Genomic DNA, 27,813 nt, shown 5'->3' with positions numbered 1-27,813 from the left:
GCAGCACACCAAAATGCAAAATGGCAACACTTCGCATCCAGACTGTGAGAAGTTGGCCTGATATATAGTGCTCACTATTCTAGTGATCACTTTGTATCATACCAAACAACCCTTATTGATGTTTGGTTGTAAGTCAACCTTATAGACCAGCTATCCTAGTAGCATGGACACGTGCAGTCTTTAGGCTAAACTCTAGAGGGCGTGTTAAGCCAGCTGTTTTACCATCACATTTACCCTTTGAACACCAAGTGAAAGGACACCACACAAGTTGTTATGAAAATAAAAGTATATTTATTTATAACAGTACTACCCTGAACTCTTTATGAGTCAGGGAGCTAAGCACAACACAAAACTCTTAAAGAAATACTGAAAGTCGCACAATTTACACAAATGCCCGAGGGGCACGAAAAACCATATACTACAAAAGTGGAATGCGAAATTACTAGCAGGTAAGTAACTACTCTCATAGACTTTAGAAACGCTAGGCCTACAATACTGAACCCTTAGATTAGAAGCAGGAGGCCTAGGGACGTCGTGTGCAGAGTGGGAACTCTCACGCGTAATGCGGGACAAAGTCTATGGATACTAGTAAAAGCAAAAGTTAGTGTTCTCGGGCGAACCCGACTAGGTAGGTCAAAAACGAAAGTGGATCTAGACACTTAGAGAGTTGGTCTACGCTGGAGCACCGGGGTACTCGGTTTACCTAGCCCAGGGGCTGCGGCTGCATAGGGTTCAAGTGTCGTCGGGTTTCTTCGTTGACGAACCAGGAGCCTGAAGTGGAAGTTGCTGGCAGGCGACCAGTGGAGATGTTCTGGGCCGATCCAAGGACTGGATCAGCTGAAGAGAGTACCTGTAAGCAGAGGGGACCAAGTTCTGAATCACTAGCCAGTGATTAGGTGGGCACCAGGATGGCACCGGACGAGGTCACTCAGCCAGGTGAAGAAGTGACACTGGATTCTGCTGCAGCACGGACCAGGGCGCTCAGGTCGACCAGGCTGGAGGTCTGCAAGCTGTCCCACGTCTGATGTCTGCTGCTGGCGATGCTGGATCCGTTGAAGGAGGCAACAAGCCTTGGCTAAGGCAAGCCCACGCGGTGACACAAAATGGCATCTGGGGTGGACCAGGAGGGTCCGAGGAAGTTCCCCTTCAAGAGGAGACAAGGGCCAGTCTAGAGGAGCTAGACCAGCGGTGAAACAAACGTAGGACGTCGTCTGGAGGGTCACTAGCCAGCGGGCAAGTGACCGGACAACGTGGCAAGCAACACAGAAGCAAAAGGGCCCCACGCAGATCTGGTGGATGCTGGGGGGCTGGGCTTTGGTGCTCGTGCTGCTTGGGGTTGGGGCTTCTCTTACCCCAGTGCACCCACTCGAGGGTCCCTCGGCGGTCGTGCTGGGTCAGTGTCGTGCAGGTTCTGATGATAGCCGGTTCCTCTGGTCTCGTCGCACCCACGGTTCTCAGCTGTGCTGTAGAGGCAGGTAGAGGTCAGAGATGCAGGGTGGCCGGGTCTCGTCGTGCTGGTCGGTCTGGTTCCGGAGGAAGGACGGGCAGCAAACCGCAAGATACTTAGCTGGTGCCTGCTGGTGCAGGCTGACTACTCCTTAGTCACAAGGGAGAAATCTTGAGAAGAAGTCGAGAGTTCCTTTCGTGGAAAGTAGTTTCAGGATTCAAAGATGATCTAATCTGGAAGGGGGCCTGCTCCTACCTTTATCCTGAGAAAAGGGTCTGGCACGCGACTAAGTCCTGCCCTATGGGTGGCACTAGGAGGGGGGTGGCTACACCCCTCTCCTTTGTCCGGTCTCTCCCCAGCTCAGGGGCTGGTGTGCCCCAGGAACTGGTTTGAGCCGGCATATGCACAGTGAGCATCGGGGTGCCACTTGCAGTCACCTTCCTTTCAGCCCTGCCTACCTGGGATACACAAAATCCTGTCTGGGATGGTGCTAGCACCGCCCCTGACAGGAAACCCTTTGTCCAGGCCTCCGTTTGCTGGAAGGACTCCCAGCAGCAGGAGGGCAGACTGGTGTCTCGGTGGCAGCATCCATTTTGTGGAGCTGAGGCTGTGTTTAACTTTAACCGGGGTTACAGCTACCAACAGGTCTTCTCCCTCTAGAGGGGTGGAATGCTACCCCCGTCGCCAGAACTGGCGAGGGGGTAGTATTCCAAAGCGTATGACACCGTACACGACATGTTTAGATAATGTCAGACCAAAGTTACCATAACCGCGAGGATTATAAGGCACTTAAGAGTATATGGTCTGACGCTATCATGGAAACGGCTAATGGATAGATCCCGAAGGTCGCAGACAAGCTCAGCTCATGCCAGAGCACTATCTCACACGATTCCAAGCACTCTGCCTTCAGGATTGTTAAGGCCTGCCATAGGAGTGACTGATAGGAGATCTGTGTGCCCATTTTAGGTTTAGATATAGGAATACTATATCTAAAGCAAAGGGTGATTACACCACCTTGCTCCCAGCTGTCAATCAGCCAGTTGTGTCAGTTTAGTTAGTCAGCCCAGGGGTGGCATAATACATGCTGCAGCCCCTGGGAGACTTCTGGGTGCACCTCTGCCCTGGGTACAGGGACTTGGAGAGGGCCCAGTGCCAATTCAGTACCTGGGTACAATTTGGAATAGAGAGAACAGCTAGGCTGTGGGTCTGATTAGCAGGCCCACAGCCAGGGAAAGTCGTAAACCAGTGCAGCAAAAAGCAAAAATCTGGGTGATCATAGGATTGCAGACCCTACTCTCCTACACAGACCACCAGACCATCAGTCACAAGGGAATGCGCTATGGATAAGGTGGTCAAAAACTTTTGCATACGCTTTTCCCCAGATACCACTGATACACACAGTACTCGACAAATGCAGAATCAGCAACAATCACTGATACTCATAGCATTGCAGTGGGCCAGACAGTCATGGTTCTCACAAATAGGGGAAATGGTGCAGGCACAAGCACACAGGTTTCCAAGACGAAGGGACCTGTTAACAAGGCAGAACAGGAGGGTGCTACACACAGAGCCGGAGAGCCTCAGCCTGGCGGCATGGCTCCTGAAGAGCTAGCACCTCAAGCTACCGGTGAGCACTAGCAGTGCTCAGGGAGACAAGAAGGCCTACCACAAGGAAATGCTACGTAGCTAAGTGAAAAAGATTCTTAGAATGGTGCATTAGAGAAAAATTGCAAAGAAAGATCGCAAGGGAGTAAACATTACTGAAATATTTAACACATCTACTGCAAAGTAAACTAAGCTACACATCCCTAAGGGTACACTTAGCGGCGATTGTGGCTTATACAAGGAGATACAGGGAAAAGTTTCTAAACCTCACAAGTAGTGAAAAGAATTCTAGAAGGGGCAAATAGAATCGCAACTCCAAACAGGATGCCAGCACCAGCATGGAACCTCAACGCAGTGCTGATCCAATTGATGAAGGCACCATTCGAGCCAAGGCACAAGGCTCCACAGCATATGCTCACACTAAAGACTGCCTTCTTAGTGGCTATCGCATCACTACGAAGAGTAAGTGAGTTGCAGGCGCTAACACTTCTAGAGCCCTACTTGCAGATACTCAGTGGTAGGATTGTAATGAGAACAGACCCACACTTCATGCCAAAGGTGGTGTCTTAATTCCACGTCAAGCAAACAATCCAAATACCTAGTTTTTTCCAAAAACCAAGCACAGAGAGAGCGCTACACACTGGACGCCAGGAGGGCTGTGATGCACTATATCGAAAGGACAAAGGAGTGCTGAAAGACAAATTGACTCTTTGTTTCCTTCGCAAGCAGTTTTTTTGGGACGACCAGTTACCAAAAATACCATTGCTCGATGGATTGCACAAACCATACAACTATGCCACAAACCAGCAGGACAACAGTTACAAGGAGCAGCTCAGGCTCACTCAACAAGGAAGAAAGAAGCAACAATTGTGTTTCTAGCTAACACACCGATTCAAGACATTTGCCAAGCAGCAACATGGTCTTCAGTGCACACGTTCACTAAGCACTACTGTGTAGATATCCAAATGAACAAAGAAGCGCAAGTGGGACAGAAGGTCTTACAACATATATTTAGTAACCAGAGCTCATCTTCCGCCCAGCCACCACAATAAGGACAAACCGCTACAAAGTCCATGCAGAGCACAGTGAATCCAGAAAGATTCACACTGTAAAACGTATAGTTTCTTACCCGTCGGTGTGGTTTTGCAGCTTGACGACTTTATGGATTTACTAGCGAACCCACCCTCCTCCGCCAGAAAGAGGAGTCAGGAGGAAAGGGATTAAATAAGAGGAAAAACAAGAATAACACGAGACAAGAAAAAAAGAATCTGAAGATGGCGGCCAAAGGTGGGAGCACGCCGACGTCACGAAGGACACCAAAGGGTGGTATGTCGACGCCCACCTGGGCCACGAACCCTACCCCATACAAAAACTACAATTCCAGACCCAACCATTAGATGGCGGAATAATGCACAGCATAGTGAATCCAGAAAGTCTTCAAGCTGCAAAACTACACCGACCGGTAAGAAACTATACCTTCTCTTTGTTCAGTCCTTTCATCACAGTTTCAAGATAGATGATTAGGGCACTCTCCTGTTGGCCTAGTCAATGCTCCAGGTTGCCTCCTCTTGCATGTTGCATTTAATGCAGTAGATGAGTTTTTGGTTGTAACCCAATACTCCTCCACTGTATTTAATTCACCAAAAACTCCTCTACTGCATTTAATTAATTTGGAGTTTTGTTTACTGTTGTTGTAAATGCAATGTAAATTTTAATGTCATGGACACCCCTCACTTCACACACTTTCACTTTTTGTATGAGCACTGGAATTATTACTAAAAATATGCGATGATACTCCATTCATGCTGTTAATAAATGTGATTGCAAAGTTAATAAATGTGATGTCATACCGAAACTTGTGTCCCAGCATACATTGCGTAACCAGTCCCGCTTGGACTTCCCTTGATTACTCCTCTGATTAACGCTTGCTGTTCTAAAGGAATTACTATTGGCCTCCCACAGACCCTTGTTTTTCCAAATACTTAATTTCCCCGGGTCTCAATACTGGGGTTCCCTTGTTATTTGAAACGTATATCCAGACTCGGTAGGGCGCAATCCTCAAGCAGTCTCGGGCAGCCCGCTTCAATCAGGGGCACTTCTGGCTATCAGTCCATGAGGCGGCAGCAGGCCAGGTCCGGCTTCCGCCTCAGGTGGGCCGCAGTTGTGATCCGCCGCCGCCCAGCTCCACAGCCCGGCAACAGGGGACAGTCAGCCACAGATCGCCACAAGTAGTCGATATCCAGTCGATTTGCCTGGTCAGCACTAGCTGATGCTACTGATACACCTCAGGAGTCCTGGATTATGCAGGATTACTGGCTCAGCCGGCAGAGCTTGGTTTCAGAGCGGCCATCTTGCTGCTTGGCGAGACCACACCCGCCTTATGGAGTATCTTTAATTGAATTAATCTAAGTTTTGATGACATGGCTGACTTGTATAAGGAATTTTAATGTTCTTCACTAATGCTGCTATTCTTTTAAGTCATTTTATAGATCACACTTTTCTTTGCAAGTTTGAAACACTTCCCATTATTGTAAATCGGAAACCGCTGTGTTCTGATGTTTACATGTAATGATTTTAAGTAATCGATCATGAATAAAATTCAGAGTTTCTTCTTCATAGACTCTGACAACTGCATTGATGCTGACTTTTTTCTGTGACAGAACAATGTTTACCAGTTTTGCTGCAAAGATTGCTGTGACGATTACAAGAGGCTACGGGGTGTGGTGTCTCAGTGCGAGTACTGCAAGCAGGAGAAGCTTCTACACGAAAAGATCCGCTTCTCTGGAGTTGAGAAGAACTTCTGCAGTGAAGGTAAGCTGGAAGGTGGTGGTGTGAGTGCAAAAACATGGAATGGTCATGTGAAACCCCAGAATAAGTGTAGGTACCCTTTCAGAGGAAAGGCTGATGCAAAGAGACTGCCTTGTGGGACAGCAGTAATATAATGGTAACACGAGAACCAAACAGAAGTCTTGTGAGGGCTGCGAGAAACTGACTTCTTTTTATTTTTTCATTCCTGCTTTTGAAATAAAGAAGGAGGGGGTGTTCATTCACAACCTGATCATTTCTGGCCCGTTAACCACATTCTAGGTCTGAAGATGGTGTACTGCAACTCTTAACCACATCCCTTCCGCCTGAAGATCAGGGTGCATTATATTGGATAGTGGCATTTTTTTAGTGCTACATACTCCTGGCAAGACGCTAAAGTGCCTTTGCGAATGCTTGGTATGCCATTTGGTGGGAGGTTTATGTATGGGATGTGTCTGCTCTATATGGGTAATGTTTCTGTTGTGTGTGACTGCCGTAGATATGCTTTAATAGTGGATTATTGTTCTGCCTAGTAGTGGAGCTGAAGTTAAAAGGAGTGATGGATAGTATTTTTTTTAATTGATTTTCTTTACGTATATGTAAATATAAAATGCAATATTCATACAAAGTTGAAGCAATTGCAGCCCACATTGGAAACCCCACCTGGACGTATGATGCTTTCTTTCTTACGTAGATACATATTGCATACTTGCAGTCAGTCTAGGGGAAAAAAATAAGTGTTCGAGGCATGTGTGGTGTAGATACACATGCTGTGCAAGAGTCTGCCATATAGTGTTGGGCTCAGATGATTACAAATAGTTTTTTTCCAAGAAGCTTTTTCGAGTCTCAATGCTGTGTGAATCCTCTTGGTAATACTGCACAATCTGTACAGAAAACATTTGTTACGATATAAACATTGGTCACATCCCTCCCTTTCTCCCTTCCTTTTCCTCCCCACTACTGGAAACCGTCATTGTATATATTGTATATTATACTTGCACTAATTGCACTGAGCACCAATTGTCACAAATTACACACCTTGCCCACCGCTGAACAGAATTTTCAGCCTTTTACTTTTGTACGTTTACAAATGAAAGAATTTATAAATGAATATAATTTATAAAATATCTTGCAGATGGTTTGGATTCTATTCTTTTTCATTAATAATTTCGCTTTGATTTTCTCAGTTAACAATGAATGAATAATATTGTGTGCATATATGAGATAAGTAAAGAAATATATTTCACCCGAATGAACCAACTGTCTATAATAACTGTATTACTGCCCAGGTTCTTGGGGATACTGGGTCACCCCATTTGTTACTTAACTTAGGTAAGTAACATAATCATTTTCTTCCACTCCTCCATTTCTAGCCAAGTTACCACTAATCACCATAAAGTCTGTCTTAAAAATGTTGTGTCTTCCTAGTAGGTCATCATTCCATATGGCCAACTAGTTGTTCTAATTGGGCATTCCATGCCAGAGTGCCATATTTCACCCATACATTTGTTGACCTCTTTCCAGTATTCAGTAACTTTGGGACACTGCCAGATAATGTAGTAAAATGTACCTTGTTGTCTGATTTCTTATTTATATTTCATCACAAGCACCACAGAGATCTACATGTCTGTTCTTGTATAGTCTCCTACACGCAGTATCTTGAGTCCTACTGATCCGAGTCTGGACCTTACTGCTACTACTGGCTTTGGTTGTCCACATGCTTCGTCTTTGTGTCCGCATTATGCCCTGGTTTTTTCCCCATCGTAACCATCATTTTTCCCAGCGGTGTAGGGTTATTTTGATGAGCGTCCTTTGCATTTGGTATCTATATATATATATTTTTTGCATCTGACAGTATAATACTTTTTATTCTAGAGTGGAACTGGCTTGTGTGCCTTCCATTTGTTTCCGTTCCCACGCTAGTGCATGTTTTAGTTGTATTCATGCTTTTTTATGAGTCCGTCTGCTCTTGATACATGCACAATTGTCACCATTGCCTTATGTAATGTAACGTTTGCTTTTGTAACATGCTGACTTGTAATAAGTTTTCTTACTATTCCTATTGTGAAGCGCTCTGACACCTTCGGGTAAAGTCTGTGCTATATAAAAACGCATAAAATAAAATAAATAAAATATAAATAAATAAAACATGTCTGCCTATAGTGTCCCACTTGTATAACACTCTAGGTCCCTTACTTTCTTCAGTATACAACTTTTCCAGTGAAGCGTTTAAACTGTTAACCCTCTCTTCCACCCTGTTTTAGCTGTCGTCGTATGCCATGCCTCAATAACTACTTTTATAGGTCTTGGTAGTTGACAGGGGATGTTGGTATTGGACAGTCCCTTCCAGGGCCTCATTCAGGGAGAGAATCTCCTCGAGGGATGAGGTTTTGATGTAGATCTGAGTGTCGTCAGCGTACATATGGTAGGAGATATTTGCGGTGTGTAATACTTCGGCAAGAGGTTCAAGGTAAAGGTTGAAGAGGGTGGAGGACAGGGTTGATCCTTGGGGAACTCTAACCGTGACCAGATAGGGAGCCAATAGGTTGCTGTTGATTATGAATCTCTGTGATCTGTGGTTTTGGAGGATGGACCTAAACCATTCTAGAACGGAGCCAACCAATCCCATCCTGAGTTTGAGGCACTCAAGTAGATTTACATGGTTGACCGTGCCAAAGGCTGAGGATTGGTCTAGGAGGATTAGGAGGCAGATTTCCCCTTGGGCAAGGGTTTGGACAGCATCGTCAAGGATGTGGAGCATGGTCGTTTCGGTGCTGTGCCCGGGTCTGAATCCAGATTGGAAGTCATCAAGTAGGTGGAATTTGTTGATGTGTTGACTTAGTTGCTGTTGCACACATTGCTCCAACACTTCAGTTAAGAGAGGGATGTTAGAGATAGGTCTGAAGTTGTCGGGGGAAACTGGATCCAGCAACAGCTTTTTCAAAATGGGGAGGACTTGGCTGGCTTTCAGAGTCCAGAATGGATCCCTGCCGCAGACAGGCGTTAATTATTGCAGTCCACCTAGGAATAATGGACAGAGTGGCGGCCGCTGGGCAGTTGGATGGTAGCGGGTCAGTAAGATCGTTGTTCGGGTTTAAGGTCGATAGGATTTTAGAGACGGAGGCTTCGTCATAGAGTTTGAAATCAGCCCAGAGTGCTTGATTTTTAGGTTAAGTCTGTGGGGGCAGCACAGGAGAAGGAAGGAGTAGAGCGTATGTTGAAGCACTAAGTTTGTTTCCTAAGGCTGTGGCTTTGTCAGCGAAAAATGAGGAGAATTCCTCAGATGATATTAAAGACTTGGGGGTTTCTTTCGCGGTTTTGGCCAGTCTATTGGATTGGTGTTTGACCAGTTCGAAGAGCTTGCGAGGTCTGTTCTGGGCATTCCCCAGTTCAGATCTGAAGAATTCTTTTTTTGAGTTGATGTTCCTGTTGTAGGCATTTCTGGCCTGGTGGAGAATTTTTAGATGTGCTACAGAAGGGTGCTGTCTCCAGATTCTTTCGGATTGTCGAGGGCTCTCCTCTCATTGTTGAGGGATCCAGTGAACCAGTGGTTCCTGTCTTTAGTTTTAGTGGTGCTTGGTCAACCAGAATGTTCGATATAGTTGCAGAGTAGTGAACGTTGCGGTCACTGACCGTTGTGATATGCGAGGTGGGGGTGGGGGTGGGGGTGGCGGGGAGGTCTGATTTGCAGCAAGCCTCCAATTCCCTGTGGTCCAGGTTTTTAGTGTTTCTGACCCAAATAAACTGAAAGAGTCGACCTAGGATACCTCTCTGGGTGCCAGGCCTACCCATCACTGCCTGCGGCAATGGTAAGTCACTCTTCTGGCAGGCCTTACAGTCCTAAGTCAGGGTGCCCTGTACCACAGGTGAGGGCATAGTTACATAAGCAGTATGCCCCTACAGTGACTGAGTCCATTATTGAACACTGCAAGTGCAGTGAAGCCATTTTGAGTACATGGGTTAAGAGTTTGTCAATACGCACGCCAAAGCTCCATGATGGCTTTACTGCAGACTTGGAAGTTTGGTATCAAACATCTCAGCATAATAACCCCACACTGATGCCAGTGATTATTGTGAAATGCACTTAAGTGGCATCTTAGAGATGCCCCCTGAAAAACTACTAACTTTTAGTGTATTGGGTGACTGGTCCCCGCCAGCCACCACCAGGCCAGTTTATGACCTGACTCAGCCTTTGTGCTCTCGGAGGTCTGAAACAAAGCCTGCTCAGGGTGGAGGTGCTTCACTCCTCCCTCTGGCAGGAACAGCATCACTTGGCGGTGAGCCGCAAAGCCTCTCACCTTGTGTTATGCTGATTTGGGCAGCTCCAACTAGTTGATGGTGTCAATTACATCATTGATGACAACACTGTGCATGGCAGAGGTATCCGTGATCGTCCCTCGAGTTAACTATAACTGGTGAATTTCAGTGGTTTTTAGAGTTTAGAATGTAATTAGTTGTAATTAGTTGTAATTAGTGTAGAATAGTTTTAACTGACATTTTCACCTAGCTATAATGTTACTTTAGCCTTTGTTTTTTCTGTTTTTTTTTTTTAAAGTAGTAGTTTACTACCATCCCAAAGTATGCCTACTCCACACGTGGGATAGCTGCAGGGCCGGGTCACCTGCAGGCAACTAGTCCAGTGTCGCGCAGAAACCCACCATCCCCACATGCAGGTGGCCAACCCACATTGCTTGCCAAACACACAACAACCCACAGGCTTAACTTTTTTTGGCACCACCGTAATTTTGCAATGATTTTGAGGAATCCTGAGAATTTCTGCAACTAGTACCGCAAGTCTGCGGCAACCATTCTGTTTTACTTTGACCTTGGGCACAGGGGATTGGTGGAGGGGTGGTGTTCCCTCAGCAGGCAATGAAAAATCTACTCGCCCACTCGCTATGGCGAGTCATATTTTATCAGGTCAAGCTACATTTAGGACCTACTCACCTGTTATGCCAAGTTACCAAAGAACAGGTGTTCTGTTCAGTCAAAGAGAAGAAGCAATACAGCTGCCTCTATATCTTGTTAGGTCGAGCTCGATATATTGTGGCTTAAACAGAGCTTACCGAGATCAGGCGATTCCCAGGCGATTTCTTCCAGTGCACGTGAAAGCGCGTGCACAATGCCACCAGCCGCTTGCCTCGCATTACCACATCAAAGGCAAGGCGGCCTCGTCTCAGGCCCCTGCTGCTTCACACCCTCATGCCGCTCTCCCCGCTCCGCCCCCTCCCCTGCCCGCCGTGTCGCATTTCTCCTCGTACTTTCACTTTGACGGCCGCAGGCCGTCTCTCGTGTTTCTCCTTGTTTTTTCTTGCTTTCCCGGTTTTAGCTTGTCATTTTTTCTTTCGTTTCTAGTTTTCGATTCCCATTGTTTTCTTGTTTTCCCCCTCCCTTTCTCATCACGTTGCTCGTCATTCTATACCTTCCCGCCCACCCCCGCCCCACCCCCTCCCCCCCCCCCCCCCACCAGGCTCTCCCGCCCCATCCGGCTTCCCTCCGCGCAGCCATCTGCCTGCCACACTTCTCCCCTCGTTCGCATTCCCGACCCCCCCCCCCCTCCACCCTCCCCCCCACCTACGGCTTTCCTTGTCCCCTCTGCTTTATTTTTTCTTGCTTTCCCGGTTTTAGCTTGTTTTTAAATCAAGCTTGCACACGTATCGATCGGCTCCATATCTTGTGCACCACAACAGCCCATTCAAGGGGTGACATGTGTCTGACACCGAGTGAAACCGAAGGCGCTCCCGGCTAATGAGTGCCTTCACTGGAGCCGGCTACTCAATGCTTGGTTAAGTAGAAACCAGCACACCCACTGAACAACAGCACACACGTTATTTTTATTCTTTATTTGGTTCTGTGGTTTACCTGATATTAAGACGGTTTAAAAGTATTGTTACCAAGTGGAATATTGCTATAATAAATGTGTGCAGTAAACACGCGTTTAACTCCCGGACTACAAAGGCTGCAGAAAGCCGCAAAAACGGCAATAGATGTAGTCAAAATTACTTATAGGATTTGAAGGGCTGAACGCTGCCAAATCCATAATCTCCTTTAAAAACGCAGTTTGCTTCTGAGCGAACAGCCGCGACGCCTCTGCCTTGATCGTGCGCTGTTCAGATATTTGTTTTCAGTTCTCTTCCCAGTGTGTTGCAGTGGGGTCTGCTCGCTGGTCCTTGCAGTGCCAGCAAATCAATGGCCTGTAATACTCGATTGAGCCTTTTGAAGCGGGGATCCCCTGGTGTAAACTTTAACACAGGCTCATTTAAATATTAATGTTACACAAGTGACTTGTTAGGCTAAGTTAATGCCAGCGTAATAAATCCCATAGCTGGCGCTATATTTCCCTCCTGCCAAACGAAACAGTCCCTTGGATTCAGTTTTCAGAGGCTGTTTAAGCCCAAATGCTAGGCCCCAGAGCTGCATATGTAATGTAATGTAATGTAATGTAAAAAGGATTTGTAGAGCGCTGCGTTCACCGGACGGTTTCTTGGCGCTGGTCAATAAGTGTCAATAATGTCTAGATGGAATGCATGCTCGTTTTTTTGTGTGACTAAATAGCCAATGATAGAGTTCGGAGTGTTCACTGGGACAAAAAAAAGCATAAAACGTGCTGAATAAACAGTGCATGTCTTTTATATTTGAGGCACATGGCATTTTGAAAGAATTAGATGGACATAGGTTGTATCACATTGTAATTGCAGACACAAATTTAAATGTTATTGAAATAAGATCATCTCATTTACAATACAATACAATAGGTGTCACATTTGCGAAAAGTTAAAACTATTGACATTGTAACTGACAAAGCTAATAATTTTGCTATTTTCAAAACCAACACATAAATTAAAAAAGTGTCATTTACAATACAATACGAATCGCTCAAACTTTCCGAATGGGAAAAGTTAAAAGTATGGGCATTGTAAATCACACAAAAAAAAAAAATGTCATTTAGAAAACCAATAGCTCAAACTTTCATACTGCGAGACCTATTGGCAACGCCAGTGCTTGTTTTTATCTTGTCACATTTGCTCTGTCTTCAGTGACAGAGTTCAGAAATCAGTTTACAATTACTTTTCCTTCTCTGACTGCAGACTTTCAGGATTTCGTAAAGTTAACTGTCTGAGCTGCTGTGCGAAGTGTGAAATGAAAGGATGTAGGGTATCAGGTTTTTCCTACCACCCATTTTAATAGCTAATAAGTCAACTGTACAAACATTTCAAAATAAATTTGATTAGTTGTGAAAGCCATTTTTTTTGCACTTCTGTGTGATGAAAACAATATTTTATCAGGATGAAAAACAAATCAGAACACTTTACTTGGTGATGTGCAAATAATAAATATGTTTTCTTAGATCCAATTTTCACAGATTGTTAATACACTATATTGTTTTATCATTAAAGCTGCAAGGCAGTGGGAAGGTTTTTGGCCACTAAATGACAGTGCATTACCACATAATGCTTTAGTAATAGATTTATGAAAAGTGAGCGTTTAAACATGAACTGAGAAACTCTCCTGCCCCGATGGCAATGCCATTTGTAAACGGAGAGGCAAGTCAGGGATCAGGCGTACCCTATATGTGGGCTAGGTTTTTATTCCACACGTAGCAAGCATTTACTCTAGTTAATCAAATAAGTTTTGTTTTGTACAGCAGAAATGCTGAACTCCATTATTTGAAGATGCACTCATGTGTGAGAATGAAGAAAAGGGCGACTCTGTAAAATAAAATGTTTGCCAATGATCACACAATTTGAGACCACTTTACAGGTCAAGTCCATTGCAGTTAGGCCGATTAGGTTATTCAAGTTACTCAACCTGCAGGCCTAGTACATTTTGAAGAATTTTCGAGGCCAGCTCAGGAAATCCAGCCTCCAAAAGGGCCATGGGTTCAGGGCTCCATTGTGTGTTCTTTGTTTTTATTTTCAGGACATGGAGACTGAGCCCACAGCCATCCAATCACAGCCCTTGGACCAGTCCTGTGGATCCAGCCAATCCGTATGACTCACTTGCCAATTAGCACCGGAGTACTCCATTAGTAGTACCGTGACTCTGCTGAGTTGTTTTTTTTGTTCTTTTACTCTGACCAGGGGTTGTGGTGGTGGGGTGGCTCGGGGGAGATGGGAGGTTCAGGGTACTGCCCCCTTATATGCTTTTATTTCCTTTCCAGGACTTGTGAACTGAGTACTTGAGCCCTAAACTGCTGTCCACAACATTTCTCTTTGTTATGGCCAGGCATTCACAACCCTTGGTTGCGAGGGACCGGTTTCGGTCCCGCAAATCCAGCCAAACAGTATGCTTCCTTTGCTGTTTAGTACCTCAGTAGTAAAGGGTTGGTACAGAGCTATAACTTTTTAAGCTTCATGTCTCTAAAATGGTTGAAACGATTAACACCAGTTCTTTTTTTTTTTAACACGCTTTCTGGGTAAGGAATAAACTTTCTGCCAAATATGGTGTAATTCCGTTCAGCCATTTTGGCTATAGCATTGTCTAAAGTTCCTTTAAGAAATTGCATGAGGAATGTGTATTTTATCCCTCCCTCCCTTTTTTAGTGGATAGCCCAAAAACTTTCCAGGAAGCAGCTGAAATTTTTGGGGAGGAAAGTTTAATTAAGATTCGTCGAACGAAGACAAACGTCTTAGCATATTGCGTTTAAGATTTAGTTCTTACATTGTATGAAGACTAATGAATAATTATAGAAGCACAATAGTACAAACTAGCATGTTCTATATCCCCAAATGATAAAATATGAAAGCATACCTAACGAGCAAACAGGGCGGTCAAGCAAGGAGTCCCAGAATGGCCACACGTAGTGTGTTGTCTTGGGCTGGATCATTCTTTTTGCACAGTCCTCTAAAGGCGTGCTTCCTCAGCACCGTTCACTGTATCACACACATTAGTTACCGTGGTGAAGCACCCATACATGTGAACAAGGCTGGTACTGCCAAACGTCACTTTTAGGGTCAGTTCTAGTCCATGGGAGATGAGTTGCGGAGGGGTGTGGCAGCTGCAGAGACACGGATGGTACTCGGAGTCATTTTGTTTGCTGTTTCAGATAAGCAGACAGGATACAAAGGGTATCTTATTTTGGTTAAGGGAGTGCAAGAATAGTGTCCCTATGTCCTCTGTGCTTTTTCCCTGCGCCTCTTACGCTACTCCCCCCTCCTGTTTTAGGTTGCGTCCTGCTGTACAAGCAGGATTTCACCAAGAACCTGGGCCTGTGCTGCATCACCTGCACGTACTGTTCGCAGACCTGCCAGCGGGCTGTGACGGAGGAGCTGGACGGAAGCACCTGGGACTTCTGCAGTGAGGACTGCAAGAGCAAGTACCTTCTCTGGTACTTTAAGGTCAGTGACGTGGCTCCACCAAGACACGTGCCGAATGGAAACTGATGTCATAGGGAGCTCCAGTTGGGAGCTTGTGCTTTGTATCTTGATTGCCACTAAGAAGGTGCGCAGTAGGCAGACTGACAATGATGGGTCGTTGGTGTGTGCTTCACAGCTCTAGATTAACCCCTTTTTGCTACGTGAAATATCTTCTAGGTACACATGATGTGAATATTTCTGTTATCTAATGGTTCGGTCCAGAATTGCTGGATTACAGAACCTTTTCCCACTCTTGGTAGGTATCGACAGTGGTTGTGTATGATTGACATTTACTTTAAGCTGTTGCATTTGGAGGTGCACGGAGAGAGCTGCTAAGAAGTTGCTGAAAGTGTGTCAGAAGAGCTTGAATGAACTCCGAAGAGTGTCAAGTACGCAAGGAAAATCAACGCTTGTAAAAAAAGTGCTCCTTTTTGCACGGTTGCCCCCACTTTTTGCCTGATGTTGATACTCTTTGACTTAGTGAGCCCTGGGTTCCTGACAACCAGGTACCCCGGGCCTATGTTCTTTTCCTGAAACTGTATCGTGTACCCCCAAATTGGCACCTCTGACCATATGCAAGTCCCTTGTAAAAAGGTACTCTAGGTACCAAGAGCCCTGTGACCAGACTAGGCCTCTAGGGCTGCAGCACTTATTTTGCCACACTTAGAGGTCCTGTACCTTATACATGTATATATCTATATACACACCCCCCCGCCCCTCCGTCTGTGAAGAGTCTGCATGGCACACACGCTTGTGTGCCATGCCTACAACTCACTGCCCTGGCATAGATCAGCCACCCCTCTAGCTGGGTGCACTATACCAGTGGTGAGGGTACAGGTGCATGAACCCTGTACCCCTCCAGTGTCTAAGCCAATTAGGTTCTAAGCCTCCTCCTCCCCCAGGATGGGCAGGCTCCACGAAGGGGAAGCTTCAAAGGCTTGCCGCCTTTGTGAGCTACCCCAGGCCTTTTGCTGCTTCCCGCAATTTGCGCCCACTGGTTCGGATCCCCACTTTGGGGGAGAGCATCGGCGGGAAAACCAAGTGAGGAAGGGAGGTGTGCCCACCTTTGCCAACTCCACCCCTTAGGTGGGGGAGGCGAGGTGAAGCACAACTCTGTTACCGCCATCTTGCAGATGGGGGACCCCATCCAACCAGAGTGAGGCATATGCCCCCCTCCCACTGGAGGGTGGCATAATAGGCTGTACTCACCCGAGGGAAACAACCCATTGCTCCCAACCTTTAATTACCTGTAGCACCCCAAAATATAGTATTTAAGGGCAACCCTGAACTTTGCCTCCTCAGACCCCACCTCGAACCTGCAGAAGCAAAATCCTGGTGTGTCCTACCAGCCATCAACCTCAAGATCCACGAGGACCTACCTGCCGTTCACAGAAATGTCTCCTTTGACCACCGGATTTGCTCACCCACAGAATCTGGCTCCAGCCAAAACCAAGAGTCTGCACCCAACGTCCCCGGCCTGAGTGTCCCTACACCACGAGGAGGCCTCCCCGTCGATCCTGACCTGAGATCTGGTGATCTCTGACCTGCCTCAAATCTCCAAGCGAAGCCTGCAGCCTCTTTCTGGAGGATCCCCTGGTAATTAAACCCAACGCCTAAAGACACCCCTGCACCCTACGGCCTGTTCCCAGCATCCCCAGGTACACCAACATATTTCTTCAACCAGTTGTCACCTCAAGAAGATCTTCATTCTGGAGCCTACAGTCTTTGTTGCAACCGGAGAATCCCTATTGAAACCAACAGGGCATCCAATGCCAAAACTGCACCCAGCCGCCGCTGTGTTTGTACTTTGAGTGCCAACTTGGATCCCCCTTTCCCCTGAGCCGAACACCAGGAGCTTTGCTCCCACAACCTTGTGGCGTGCTCGTGAGCATCCACCAACCGGAGGCCCCCTATTGGATAACATTTGGCTTCAGCACTATGCATGTGTCGCCCTAGTGCCGCTGAGGGTTCTCTTTGAAAGAAGCCATGATCCTGGGGGAACCCTGGCTGTAACCCCAGAATACCAACTCCCACAAATAACTATTTACCTGTAAACCGATAACTCAATTTCCTTCCATAGGATTGCATTGACAGCTTTTCTTGAAAATTGTTCTAAGCGTGGAGTTGGTTTGTATGGAACATTGACAAAACTGCAAATGTAGTAAAAGTGATTTACTTACCTTTTGTCTACGAAATGTCTGTGTGATATCTAGACATATCACACTGATTACCAAAAGTAATCTGAAAAGCAATCCAATAAGTAGCGTACAAAGTAATCTGAAAAGTAACTGAACAGGGATTTCAAAACATTGACTTACCTGTAATTCAATCAACTGCATTTGAACCTGCATGTAAATGTAAAAACATTGCAGAAGTTTTGTAAATTATTATTTCACTTACCTGCACCTGGCTTGGCTTGGTTCTAGAAATAAAATAACTTAATATTTTTATACAAATCAAATTGGTCTGAGTTCAGTCTTTGAGTGTGTGACATCATTTGCTGATTGTGTGTATAAGAAATGCTTAACCGTACCGTCTGATAAAGCCTTACTTGCTCGCCCACACTACCACAAATAAAGAGTAAGGTGCGATCTACTATTACCTCTGCCTACCTTTGGGGTTCCAGTGGACTCTGTGCACACTACCTTATTTTGGTATAGTATATACTGAGCCAGCTTCCTACAATATGGTTCTATTTGCACATTGAAGTCTAGTTCACTATGGTATGCATGGTTGTGCCATTTGTAGACCGTTCAGCTCTACCATTTCACACTTGTAATAACGCTAACTAATCTCTTACCAGAATATTATGTGGGAATGAGTCCGTGGGCAGGTGTCTTAATCATTTTCATCTTTTTTACTCTGCAGGCAGCTCGTTGCAATGCCTGTAAGCGCCAAGGGAAATTATTGGAAACCATTCATTGGCGAGGTGAGATCAGGCATTTCTGTAACCAGCAATGTCTCCTTCGATTCTACAACCAGCAGAACCAGCCGAACCTGGACACGCAGAAGGGACCCGAGAGCCTGCTGAATAGTAAGAACCGAGCCAGGGGAGAGTACGGTAATCAAGAATCTTGAGATGCGGATTACTTGGTAGTGGAAAAAGGCACTACAGGCCATATTTGGCTTGTCTGCAAAGGCAAAGAGGGGCACCGGCTGCAGAGCTCCAATCTGTGAGGTGGTCAAGAGGGCAAACCGGTTCCTTGTGAGGCGTGAAAGGAGATGTGGGCCAGAGAGCCTGCTGAGCTTTCACGAAGTCAAAGAGCACTTGGAGCGTACAGGGTTTGATACGAGAGCGAAGGCTTTGCGACTGCGCTAACCTGTACAGTCAAATCAGGAACACAGACACAGTGCGAGATCACCTGTGATATTTGGCAACCCTTTGAGGCTTATGGCTCCCTATACCTGCTAGACTCTAGGGTAAGGGATAGCTCACAGATTGGAGACGGAACAATGGTCTTTTTTACAGACTTCTCAACAGGTAGGGAAGAAAAGAGGAGTGATGTATCGGGCAGAAGAGCGCAGCATGGAGCCTACTATGAGTGAGGAACAATAATGGGCTGAGAAAAGGGCCAACTATGTTCCTCTGTGAACAGTGAAAAGGGAGACTGGGTGGTTCTGGATGCTGCTGAGTGATTATGAAGCACGCAGAATTAGCAGCATCGAAAAGTGGACACAAGACTATTGAACCAAGAGTAGGAGACTGTGTTCAGTAACTCCTGCTGAGAGAAATGTCTAGTGATAAGGAGCCTGTTGTATGTGAACGGTCGCAGTTCAAGGGTAATGACTAGATGTGCATAGATCCTAAACCATGGAACGTGGAGGGATCGTGCGCCCTGCAGGGCTCTTGAAACGACCTAGGTGTGCTGAATCAGTCCGTACGGGCAGGGACCCCACACAACCATCAGCTAAAGAATAGAGATTTGATCCTGACACCAGTGCTCTGTGGGGTGGCATCGATATCGAACTGTGTGGAAGATTAGAACTTCAGAGGATGAGACTTGTCTTTGAATCTCAGCAGCTTAAGATAAAGATGCATCGGCCATGCTGGACATTATAGAGCAGCTAAGAGTGTGCCAGCTAATGGAAGAGCTAGCCTTCTGCACCGAGCCAGTTTAGGGATAAGTAGTGTAGGGGCGTTGCTGCTGCTGAACTGTTAGTTTAGGAATGAGAGGTCTATTTCCTACTGAATTATGAAGTTAAGATGTGAATCCAGCTAGTGGATAAAAGTCCGGCAGTGGACATGTGAAACAATTGAGAGGTGCCATGGCAGGGCAATAACCCAGCTGCTCGAATTGTCTCTGAGGTTTGCTAGATACTAACAAGAACTCACATGTTGTAGTTTTCGATCCTGTATTTGAGAACGGAAGGTGCGAGCGGTGGTCACCTAATCAGCTTTGGGATTGTTGGAAGAAAGGTTTCCACAGCCTAATAATAGAAGTGTATGTGTGTGTTTTTGTGTGTGTTGGGGAGGGAATGCACTTAAAGAGGTACAGACCTCATGAAACATGGTCTGAGAGCAGAGTGACTTACAGTTTAGTTTTAGTGGTTACCCAAGGGATTTTGGAGCTTAATGAATGGTAGGGCACAAGGCCCCGAACAGTGGTTTAAGTGGCTCGAGGTATTTCCAGTTGCAAGGAGAATGGAGAAGCACTTTGACTGAGACATTGTGGATGAGAGGGGTGCTGGCTGCTTTCGCCATGCCTTTTTTACCCCATAGTTTGCTGGGGACGCTCTCATTTCTGCATGATTATTTGTTGTTTGTTGGTGCGCGCTGTTTCCTGGAAGCTCTACTTTTGTATGTTGAAACTATATTCCTGAGAGATTTGAATTCCTGTGGACTGGGGTTCATTCATCTGTCAGAAATAGTTAATTCTTATTTTAAAATTCTAGGCCAGTCTCCAGATGCTAAAAGTCCAACGGCAGCCACCCCCAGCAAACCGGAAACAAATACGGTAAGAATGCCCAGATCACCAGTGAAGACCTCTAACCTCGGAGTGCTGTCGGAAAGGCCATCTTTGGCCCTTTGAGAAAATGATTGAAGCATCAACAGTTCTAGAGGAGACAGTAGTTTATTTTGGATTTCAGGTTACAAGGAAGTGAGGAAAGGGTTGTAAACTAGATTTAGCTAAAATGTAAATGTAGCTGTCCATCGCTATGCTGGCATGGGAGGTATTAGTTATGCTGATTGTCTTAGGGGCTATGTGATGATCCCAGTTTCCCAGGCCCGGCAAAATTGTGGCGCTCAAGGTCTATACCCTGCAGAGTGTTGGTAGTGAGAGCCTGTATGCCCCACACCCTTTTGGAATTTCTGAGGATTGGAAGTTGTTTTTCTATTATCTCTGGCATCTTTCTGGGAACTGCACATCAAATTGGGAAAGTCACATAATGGACATTGTACACATCTACCCAAGGTACATTACCTCCCAAACCTTTGAAAGGTGCAGCCATCCTTTACGTTTTGAAATAACAGTATCATTTCTTCTCCCCCAGAATATATGTCTACGCCGCCACTCAGAAACATACTTCAGCAATCCTCCAGTTCAAGGTGTATTTCTGCCCAGCATATTTTGCTGCTTGACCAGCTATTCTGTGGTCACTGCAGGGGTGTCGCAGAATGAGTTACGATGGTTGAGTAGTGGAGGCTAGTCTGTACGTTGGGATAGTGTACAGAGTTTGTGGTGTGATTTGTGGGACATGCATTCAGATACTATCCATAGAGAAGAAAGGTGGTTTAAGGTGAGAGCATGGTTGGCCTTTGAAAGGTATAAGTGGAGCTGTAGTGCTTAGCTTTTAGGCAGCAGAGAGTGTTGGAAAGTGGTCATTTGTATGGACCCAACTCAATTGGGTTTTGTGGTTAATGTAGAAACTGTGCTCCTATTGATGCACCAGCCATGTTTTGGGGAGCAATGGCTGCGTTTCAAATCATCTCATCACTATTTTTCATTTTTCAGAATTCGGTGAAACCCCGACCTGCACAGCCACCCACACCCCCTCCTACACCTACGGCCCCAACGCCTCGAAAAAACAAAGCTGCCATGTGTAAACCTTTAATGACAAACCGAGGAGTCAGCTGCAAGGTGGAATCTAGGGCCAAGCTTAGCCAGACAGGTGGGTACAGCGAATGTGGGGGCCTAATTAATGGAGAAGGATGACAAGTGTTTGATACCTGTGTGCTGATTGATTGGTGGCAGTGCAAGAGAGACCACAGCCGAGTCAATCAATCAATCAATCAGGAGTTTGTTAAAGCGCGACTACTCACCCGTAAGGGTCTCAAGGCGCTAGGGGTGGGGGGGGAGTTGGGGGGGTGCAGGTTCCATTCCATCAAGGAGGGGGTCTGTCGAAGAGCCAGGTTTTGAGGTTTCTTGCGAAGATGGGGAGCGATGTTGTCTGTCTGAGGTGGAGCGGAAGGGCGTTCCGTGCCTTGGCCGCGAGGAAGGAGAAGGAGCGGCCTCCCGATCTGGTCTTTCTGGTGTGGAGGACCACAGCGTAGGAAAGCTGGGCTGATCGTAGGGTCCTTTGGGGTGCGTGGAATTGCAGTCGGCTGTTCAGGTATGCTGGTCCGGTGCCGTGGAGGGCCTTGTGTGCGTGGATGAGCATCTTAAAGGTGATTCTCGCCTCGACGGGGAGCCAGTGGAGTGTGCGCAGGTGCTGGGAGATGTGGCAGTGTTTTGGCAGGTTGAGGACCAGTCTTGCGGCGGCGTTCTGGATGTTCTGTAGCTTGCGGATGAGGTTTTTGTTTATTCCGGCGTAGAGTGCGTTGCCGTAGTCGAGTCTGCTGGTGACCAGGGCGTGAGTGACTGTCTTTCGGTGTTCGAGGGGGATCCATTTGAAGGTCTTACGAAGGAGGCGGAGGGTGTGGAAGCAGGAAGATGAGACAGAGTTGATCTGGCAGTCCATTTTGAGCTCGGAGTCCAGGATGATTCCGAGGTTGCGTGCGTGGTCTGTGGGGGTTGGCGGGTTTCCGAGGGCGGTGGGCCACCAGGTGTCACTCCAGGCGTCGGGGTTTGGGCCCATGATGAGTACTTCTGTTTTGTTGGTGTTTAGTTGTAGGCAGCTGTTTTTCATCCATTTGGCGACGGCTTCCATGCCTTCTCGAAAGTTGCGTCTGGCGGTGTTGGGCTCGTTGGATAGGGAGAGGATGAGCTGAGTGTCGTCTGCATATGACACGATGTTGAGTCCGTAGGTTCTGACGATGGGGGCAAGTGGAGCCATGTAGACGTTGAAGAGCGTCGGGCTGAGGGAGGAGCCCTGGGGGACTCCGCAGGTGATAGGTGTGGGGTCCGAGAGGAATGGGGGGAGTCTGACCCGCTGCGTCCTGCTGGAGAGGAAGGAGCAGATCCAGTCGAGGGCCTTGTCCTGGATTCCTGCATCGTAGAGTCTGCGTATTAGGGTGCGGTGGGAGACTGTGTCGAACGCCGCTGATAGGTCGAGGAGGATGAGGGCTACTGTTTCTCCTTTGTCCAGTAACGGCGAGTAACAGTAACGGAGTAACTGTAACGGAGTCACAGGCGAGAACGTTTGTGGCTGATGAGTAGCAGTGTGAAACAACAGCTGAGTCACAGGAGGGAAAGTGTAGGCTGATGGGTAGCAGTGCGAGATACCGCAGCTGAATAACAGAAGGGAAAGTGCTGCTAAAATAATCTATTGCTAGTGGGCTTGGATGTGAGAACTGATGTCGTAGCACGCTTGATCCCAGATGTTTAGAATGTTAAAGCTCATTCAGCGATTGGTTAACAGCCATGCTTCACCTTGCGGGCTTCGATCCTTTCATTGTATTTTTCCATGGTTTTATAAAAGAATGTCTTGGGTATGTAAATTCTATTTTTTCCCTAGTGGTCATGTTTTCAGGATACTGAAATGTCAGTGCAGTAGTGAACATCCAGTACATTTTCTCTTGCTAACGGGATTCCTCAGACCAGTAGACTATGGCCATTTTTTAGCACATATCTAAACACAAGCAATGTGAGTGTAAAGTTATGGATGATTATAAGCTCTGTTTCCGGACAGATTTCTAAGACTAAGTAAGCATTCTACAAAAGCTGTTTTACGATGTTTAGGAACCACTTTATACAGCCTATGCCGTCACAATGAAATTCTAAATCTGCTTTTCTGCTTGTTCCTCTTCAGAGGAGGACTGGAAGCCACAGGTGATCGTGCTGCCAATTCCTGTCCCCATCTTCGTACCTGTGCCCATGCATATGTATTGCCAGAAAGTGCCGGTGCCCGTGTCGGTCCCTGTTCCGGTGAGTTACCAGACACAGAGCTGAGAATGGATCTGCACCCAAGAGGTAGCTTATGCTGTCCGCGCCGCAACGCCTCCCGGGAGTCGCACGCTTAATAAGTACATTTAGCATAACATAACTTTAGTTCATATCTGTGAGGAAATGCCTTTTTTCCCAGATTGCACCCACTTTTTGCCTCCACTTTTTGCTAGATTTATTGCTCGTTTACGGACTACGAACACTGGGTCACTGATGTCGAGGGCCCAGTGTATGTGGTCTGATCCCTAAAGTGTGTGTAATTGGCTATTACCTGATTGGCATATTTAACCCCTTCAACGCGGATGACAAAGCCAGCTCGTCATGGGCGTTACCTGCGCTACGCGCATGACGAGCTGGCTTTGTCACAAACCACGCGTTTTTCAAAAATCAGCGCACAGCGGGAAAACCCGCCAGCGCGCATGCGGTTAACTTACCTAGAAGTTCCTAGTGGATGGTACTCTTTGTACCCAGTGCGTGCAAGTTAAATGCCACTAGTGGACTGCTCGCTAATGGTGCCATCACTACAGTGACATAGAAAAAAACACCATTCTAGGCCTGCTCCTGCAGCTTAGAATGGCTGTTTCAAAACTGGCAATTTGCGAGGCCTAAACCTAGCTTTTGAATTACGGTACATCACCCCTAAGTTTGGCTCTAAGTGCCCAGACGGTAGGGTACATGGTATTTAAAAAGATGGACAGGTGTTCTTAAGTTGTATATGTCCAGGCAGTGAAAAATCTCAAAAGCCTTTTTTTACTGTGGCAAGGCTGGTCTCCCCAACAAAAGCACTAGGTTACATTATAACACTGTAATTCACAACCTAGTTTTGGAATAGCTAGACCCTTGCTTCAAGGACTCTAATGGGAATTTAAAATCCATACTATTATGAAAATACCACTCCTAAAAGGGTGTCATTTTCCTGCCCTAAGCCTCTTTTATTGGGGGTGAGGATGTGGCCTAACGGGTACAAGGTTTGAGTCTTGTGGACGACGCTCAACATCCTGTGATTCTGGGAAAATCACTTAGTCTCCCCGTGCTCAACAAAAATGAATGGGTCCTTATGTAACGCAACTAGTGTCCATCTAAAGCGCTCAGATACCGGATTCCTTTGGGTCAAGTTTGCGCTTTATAAAACTCTGGGGAAAAAACCTTTTCTGAAATGATCCTCAGCTGTGACCTGGTTGCCTGCTGGGAGATGTGAATTGCTCTCAGGAAAGGGAATAAGAGATGTGGCCTCCTCCTGACTGGTTGGCCAGGGGGCTGTTGTCACCAACTGCACAAGCTTCAAAGGGGCAGTGCCTGTCCCTGTCCGATGTAGCTCACACAGGCCTGCCCTTCAGTTGTCTAAGTATCGTGAGTGGCATCAATGCCAGTTGGGGTGAACCCTGTCCCAGAACCGGGGGAGAGGTGGGTGTTATCCTTATTTCCCTAGCCACACCACAGAGGTGTGTCCAGAACTCTGACTCTGGAAAGGAAGATTAGGACATCTTGGATTTGGGCAGAGAGAATCACTGTGGGATTGTTTGGTGCCAAACCCCAGGAAGTGATGCAAGAGTGCGTAGGGTTGCCTGTGGGAATCTTACTGCTATTGCTCATCCACAAGCATGTGCCAGGCATAAAAGCTACACCCCTGACTACCCTCCTCAGAACACTGCTAAACCTGCGGAAAGGAGGAGGTCTGCACCTGCTGAACTAAAGGACTGGGACTCTAAAGAAGGACACAGCCTGCTGTTAAAGAGAGAAGCCCAGGGGCTGCACCTGCTTCCACTTAAACCCAGGACAGAAGGTTGGACTCCATGGACTAGTTGGCCAGCCTGTTAAGTATCAGGAACTCAAAAGCTGCAAGAAACCTGCAGCGAAGAAGAGCTCAGCTGACCAGTTCCAACTAGACCCCACTAACGGCTTCTGGGAGATTGAGTCCTAACTCGCCAAGTGGTGCCCAGAAGGTCCTGGACCCTTGACTTGTGTTAGAGTTCACTCTATCACCCTCAAGATTGCGGAAGTGGACACTTAGTAATGTTTTCCTAAAAGAACCAGAGTCCACTATAGGACTGCTGTCGGACCACAGCTGCCAGCGTTGCATCACCCGTTAGATACAGCTTGCCGATATGCCCTGCTGAAAGCAGCTCAACTGCAAGAAAAGTTTCTAAGTTTGAATGTGGAGGATTTCGTGGGACCAATGATGAGCAGCACCCTGCTGTTAAAGAGCCCTCCGTCAGATCCTGCCAGTCACGCCAACAATCAAATTCCTCCCAAAAAAGACTAAGTCAGTAGGTAAACTTTTGACCAGAGTGAAAATGGTTCTTGTAGCTGACCTTCGCTCACTTGCGGTCAGCCTTAACTTTTCACTTCTACCCTGTTTAGATACCCAGGGTTGGCACTTTGTGCTTTTTAACGATAGGAAACTCTAAACCGTCTAAAATACTATCTCTGGTTCCCCTGATGCGATTTTGATCATTTTGATGGCTATTCCCTCCGTAAAATGTATACAATCTTTATAAATGTCAGTGGCTTTTTATTGTATTGTATTTCCAACTTATTAACTGTTTTGGCACTGATAAATGTTTTCCACTTATCGAGTTTAGCTCGACTGCTCTGTGCCCCATGTGAGAAGTTGGCCTGATATATAATGTTCACTATTCTAGTGAGCACTTTGTATCAGTCCAAACAACCCTTATTGATGATTGGTTGTAAGTCAACCTTATAGACCAGCTATCCTAGTAGCATGGATACGAGCAGTCTAAGGCTAAGACTCTAGAGGGCGTGTTAAGCCAGCTGTTTTACCATCACATTACCCCTTGAACACCCAGTGAAAGGACACCACACAAGTTGTTATGAAAATAAACAGATATTTATTTATAACAGGACTACCCTGGCTCTTTATGAGTCAGGGAGCTAAGCACACAACAACACTCTTAAGAAAATACTTTAAGTCGCACAATTTACACAAATGCCCGAGGGGCACGAAAAACCATATACACAAGAAGTGGAATGCGAAGTTGCTAGCAGGTAAGTAATACTTTTCTAGACTGTAGAAACGCTAGGCCTACAATGCTGAACCCTTGGATTAGAAGCAGGAGGCCTAGGGACGCCGTGTGCAGAGTGGGAACTCTCACGCGTAATGCGGGAACAAGTCTATGGATACTAGCAATCACAAAGTTACTGTTCTCGGGCGAACCCGACTAGGTGGGTCGAAAACAAGAGTGGATCCGAACACTTAGGGTGTTGGACTATGCTGGAGCACCGGAGTACTCAGTTTACCTAGCCCAGGGGCTGCGGCTGCATAGGGTTCAAGTTGCGTCGGAAACCCTCGTTGAAGAACCAGGAGCCTGAAGAAAGAAGTTGCTGGCAGGCGGCCAGTGAAGAAGTTCGTGGTGATCCAAGCCTGGATCAGGGAAGAAGAAGACCTGTAAGCAGAGGGGACCAAGTTCTGAATCACTAGCCAGTGATTTAGGTGGGCACCAGGATGGCACCGGATGAAGTCACCTCGACCAGGTGAGTGGGCGCTGCTGGGCTCTGCAGTCTCTCGGACCAGGAGGCGTTGTCGGCGACCAGGATGGAGGTGCGAGCTGTCCCACGAAGGTATCTGCTGTCGACGTCGCTGGACCCAGGATTGGGGCAACAAGTCTTGGCAAATGCAAGCCCACGCGGTGGACTTAAAATGGAGTCTGGAGTGGACCAGGAGGGTCCAGGGTGCTCCTCTTTTGGAGGGGAGCAAGGGCTAGTCTGGAGCAACCAGACCAGTGGTGGTTGTCGTCGTGAAGCGTCGTAAGAGGGCCACTAGCCAACGGGCAAGTGACCTGGACAACGCGGTGAGCAGCAAAGAGCAGAAGGGCCGCAAGGGGGCTGAACTTCGGTGCTGCAGCTGCTCAGGGTCGGGGCTTCTCTTACCCCAAAGCACTCAGTCGAGGGTCACTCGGTGGTCGTGCTGGACAAGCGTCATGCAGTCTTCAAAGATGGCCGGTCCCTCGAGGTCTCGTCACACCCACGGATCACAGCTGGGCTGATGATGCAGGTTGAGGTCAGAGGTGCCAGGGAAGCCGGTTCTCGTCGTGCTGGGCAGTCTTGATCCGGAGGAGAGACTTACAGCAGACCGCGATGCTTGGTTGGTGCCTGCTGCTGCAGGGTGACTACTCCTTAGTCACAAGGGAGAAATCTTAGGAAGAGTCTTGAGTTCCTCTCGTAGAAAGTCGGTTCAGGATTCAAAGATTGATCTCATTTGGAAGGGGGCCAGTTCCTACCTTTATCCTGAAAAAGGGGGCTGGCACGCGACTAAGTCCTGCCCTATGGGTGGGACTAGGAGGGGGGTGGTTACACTCCTCTCCTTTGGCGGGCTTTC

General features: G+C 46.9%; 1 protein-coding gene across 6 annotated transcripts in view; it reads left to right on the top strand.

Moving 5' to 3' along the window:
- The window catches only part of ZMYM3 (zinc finger MYM-type containing 3), a 451,345-nt gene that overhangs the window by 247,517 nt on the left and 176,015 nt on the right, over positions 1-27,813 (top strand). For 4 of the 6 annotated variants that reach the window (XM_078640225.1, XM_078640224.1, XM_078640229.1 and 1 more), the window contains 6 exons: positions 5,713-5,863; positions 15,023-15,195; positions 18,082-18,274; positions 20,107-20,168; positions 21,168-21,324; positions 23,344-23,459. In XM_078640225.1, the coding sequence (XP_078496351.1) occupies positions 5,713-5,863; positions 15,023-15,195; positions 18,082-18,274; positions 20,107-20,168; positions 21,168-21,324; positions 23,344-23,459 (852 nt within the window). The remainder of the gene's footprint in view (positions 1-5,712; positions 5,864-15,022; positions 15,196-18,081; positions 18,275-20,106; positions 20,169-21,167; positions 21,325-23,343; positions 23,460-27,813) is intronic. The other 2 variants (XM_078640226.1, XM_078640230.1) reach the window with 1 other exon arrangement.

The sequence above is a fragment of the Lissotriton helveticus genome, chromosome 4_2 (assembly GCF_964261635.1).
Source record: "Lissotriton helveticus chromosome 4_2, aLisHel1.1, whole genome shotgun sequence".
Lineage (NCBI taxonomy): Eukaryota > Metazoa > Chordata > Amphibia > Caudata > Salamandridae > Lissotriton > Lissotriton helveticus.
Note: the sequence above shows the minus strand (reverse complement) of the source record. Positions and strands in the feature narration are given on the sequence as shown.